This window comes from Histoplasma capsulatum, genomic scaffold, assembly GCF_000149585.1.
Source record: "Histoplasma capsulatum NAm1 scaffold_1 genomic scaffold, whole genome shotgun sequence".
NCBI lineage: Eukaryota > Fungi > Ascomycota > Eurotiomycetes > Onygenales > Ajellomycetaceae > Histoplasma > Histoplasma mississippiense.
The window spans coordinates 2,306,177-2,308,438 of NW_001813982.1; the positions used below are offsets into that span (position 1 = coordinate 2,306,177).

Sequence of the window (2,262 nt, forward strand, 5' to 3'; positions counted from 1 at the left end):
TCAGTTATAGGACTGACAATAAGCGGGCACATTTGACAGGGATGGACTCGGGCATAGATTTTTCGTGGTGGTCAATCGATATTACCTCCTGTCCCAAAAGAAACCGCCATCGTTATAGGGTCGAAGACCCGGACAGATCCCCCGGCTCACCTGCCCCATCCCCTACCGGGCGCCAAGTACACGCCTCCAACTGTTCCAGCTTGTATTTCTGCTGGCCCTGGCCGTCACGAACTGGGTTTTGCAATTCCCCCCCATTCTTCTTGACCGTTAACCCTTCCCGCAACGGCTATTAGCAATAAAATTGTCCGATCGACCACTATGAGCTCAAATCTGAGATTACAGCCTCGGTAAGGGAGGCTATTTTTCCCTTAATTATTCCTCATCGGGTCCGGTTGATTAGCCGCCCAATTTCGCAATCTAAGCTTGGAAATGTGGCTGACGCGCTCTTTTATAAATCAAGAAGAGAGTATCACATCGTGGTTCTTGGAGCTGGTATGAAAAACCCCGCTATCGCGTCGCCCTTGGTGCAAAGAAAACAAAACCAAAAACAAAAAAAAAGGGGGGGTTAAATTCAAACCGCTAACAATTGGGCTTTTTTTTTCTTCGCAGGTGGAGTTGGAAAGAGTTGTTTAACTGGTATCTATCTTTCCTCACCCCATGCTCAATTGTCGTCATAGTATCCACCTGAATGTGTGGGCTTCATTTCCGCCCACTAGAAGGAAAAAAGAAGAATAAGAAAGAAATGAAGCAGAAATGAAGCGAAGAATCAACACACAGCTTTATCATATTCTAACCTGTTTTTGTTCCCGCAGCCCAATTCGTCCAAAATGTCTGGATTGAAAGTTACGACCCGACTATCGAAGACTCGTATCGCAAGCTGATTGAAGTGGATGTGAGTGTCGCGACCACAACATCTCTGATATCTTCTGGGTGTAACCAGTTCTGTTAATCTTTTTTCTTCTTTTCATTTTCTTCTCCATCTAGGGACGACAATGTATTCTGGAGATGTACGTAAAAACCGGCTTTTTCGCCTACACCATACGCGATTCCACGAGGAGGTTTGATCGGGTAGCAATTGGCGACGAACGGATTGAATATAAATTTCCACGTTCTAGGAATATTCTAAGGACTTGAGAACGAACGGCTAATTTAACTGCTGTGCAGATTAGATACTGCCGGGACTGAACAATTCAGTTAGTGGATGATTCCTCCCTTTTCTATCTATACCTTGGTTTGATTGGGATGTATTCTAACGCTTTACTTCTAGCTGCTATGAGGTATGAGCGTCTCTTGCACTCTTGCATTGCACGTACTTCAGTGTGCTAGCCATGATTGCTCCCGCTTTTCGAGAGAACAATCCAAAAAAATACCATACAATCGCCTTCACATCTCAAACTTCAACCCCCATCACTCCCTCCAACATGCACTTTGCCTAGGGAAAATCCCGGACAATCAATATATGTAAAAAAATATTAAAAAACACATAACAAACCTGACCAAGAACGCCCATCTAACTCTTCCCCTTCTAAAAACCTCCAGGGAACTCTACATGAAGCAAGGCCAAGGCTTCCTTCTCGTCTTCTCAATAACATCCGCCTCTTCCCTCTCCGAACTAGCAGAACTCCGCGAACAAATCATCCGGATAAAAGACGACGACAACGTCCCCATTGTCATCGTCGGTAACAAGTCAGATCTCGAAGAAGACCGTGCCGTCTCGCGATCGCGCGCCTTCGCCCTCTCCCAACAGTGGGGGAACTCTCCTTACTACGAAACCTCCGCCCGCCGCCGCGCGAACGTCAACGAAGTCTTTATTGACCTGTGCAGACAGATTATCCGGAAAGACATACAGGCGAGCCAGCAGCGGAGCATGGAGCTGGCGATGAATGGGAGGGTTGGTGGGGGTGTGGTCGGGGTTGGGGGTGGTGGTAGTTCTGCTGGGGTTGGTGGTACTGGGCGTGGGGCGGAAGGGCACAGTCGACATAGCGGAGTCCGCTTACGGAATCGGAGGAGAGCAAAAGTGAAAGGGGATTGTGTGATCTTGTGAATTCTTTCTTTCCTTCTGTCCTACGGTTCGGCTTTTCCTCCCCCACCTTCTTCTGTGTTTATTTGGTTTTCTCTTTCTTTTTTATATACATGATATATGTCCTTTCTATTTTATACTTCCTCCTGTTTCCCGGGGCTTTTTTATTCTTGTTTTTAATGATTTATGGAGGTCTCTTCCTACCCTTGCGCTTAATCCCCGGTTGTATCGCCCCCTCCGAT

General features: G+C 46.8%; 1 protein-coding gene across 1 annotated transcript; it reads left to right on the forward strand.

The window, feature by feature from the left end:
* Nucleotides 1–318: 318 nt before the first annotated feature.
* On the forward strand, nt 319–2,044 carry HCAG_00675 (predicted protein; the record flags this gene model as incomplete). Its single annotated transcript, XM_001543579.1, has 7 exons — nt 319–347; nt 461–492; nt 813–892; nt 985–1,007; nt 1,165–1,193; nt 1,268–1,319; nt 1,540–2,044. The coding sequence occupies 7 exons, from the start codon at nt 319–321 to the stop codon at nt 2,042–2,044; spliced, it is 750 nt and encodes a 249-aa protein (XP_001543629.1).
* Between the last annotated feature and the right edge of the window lie 218 nt (nt 2,045–2,262).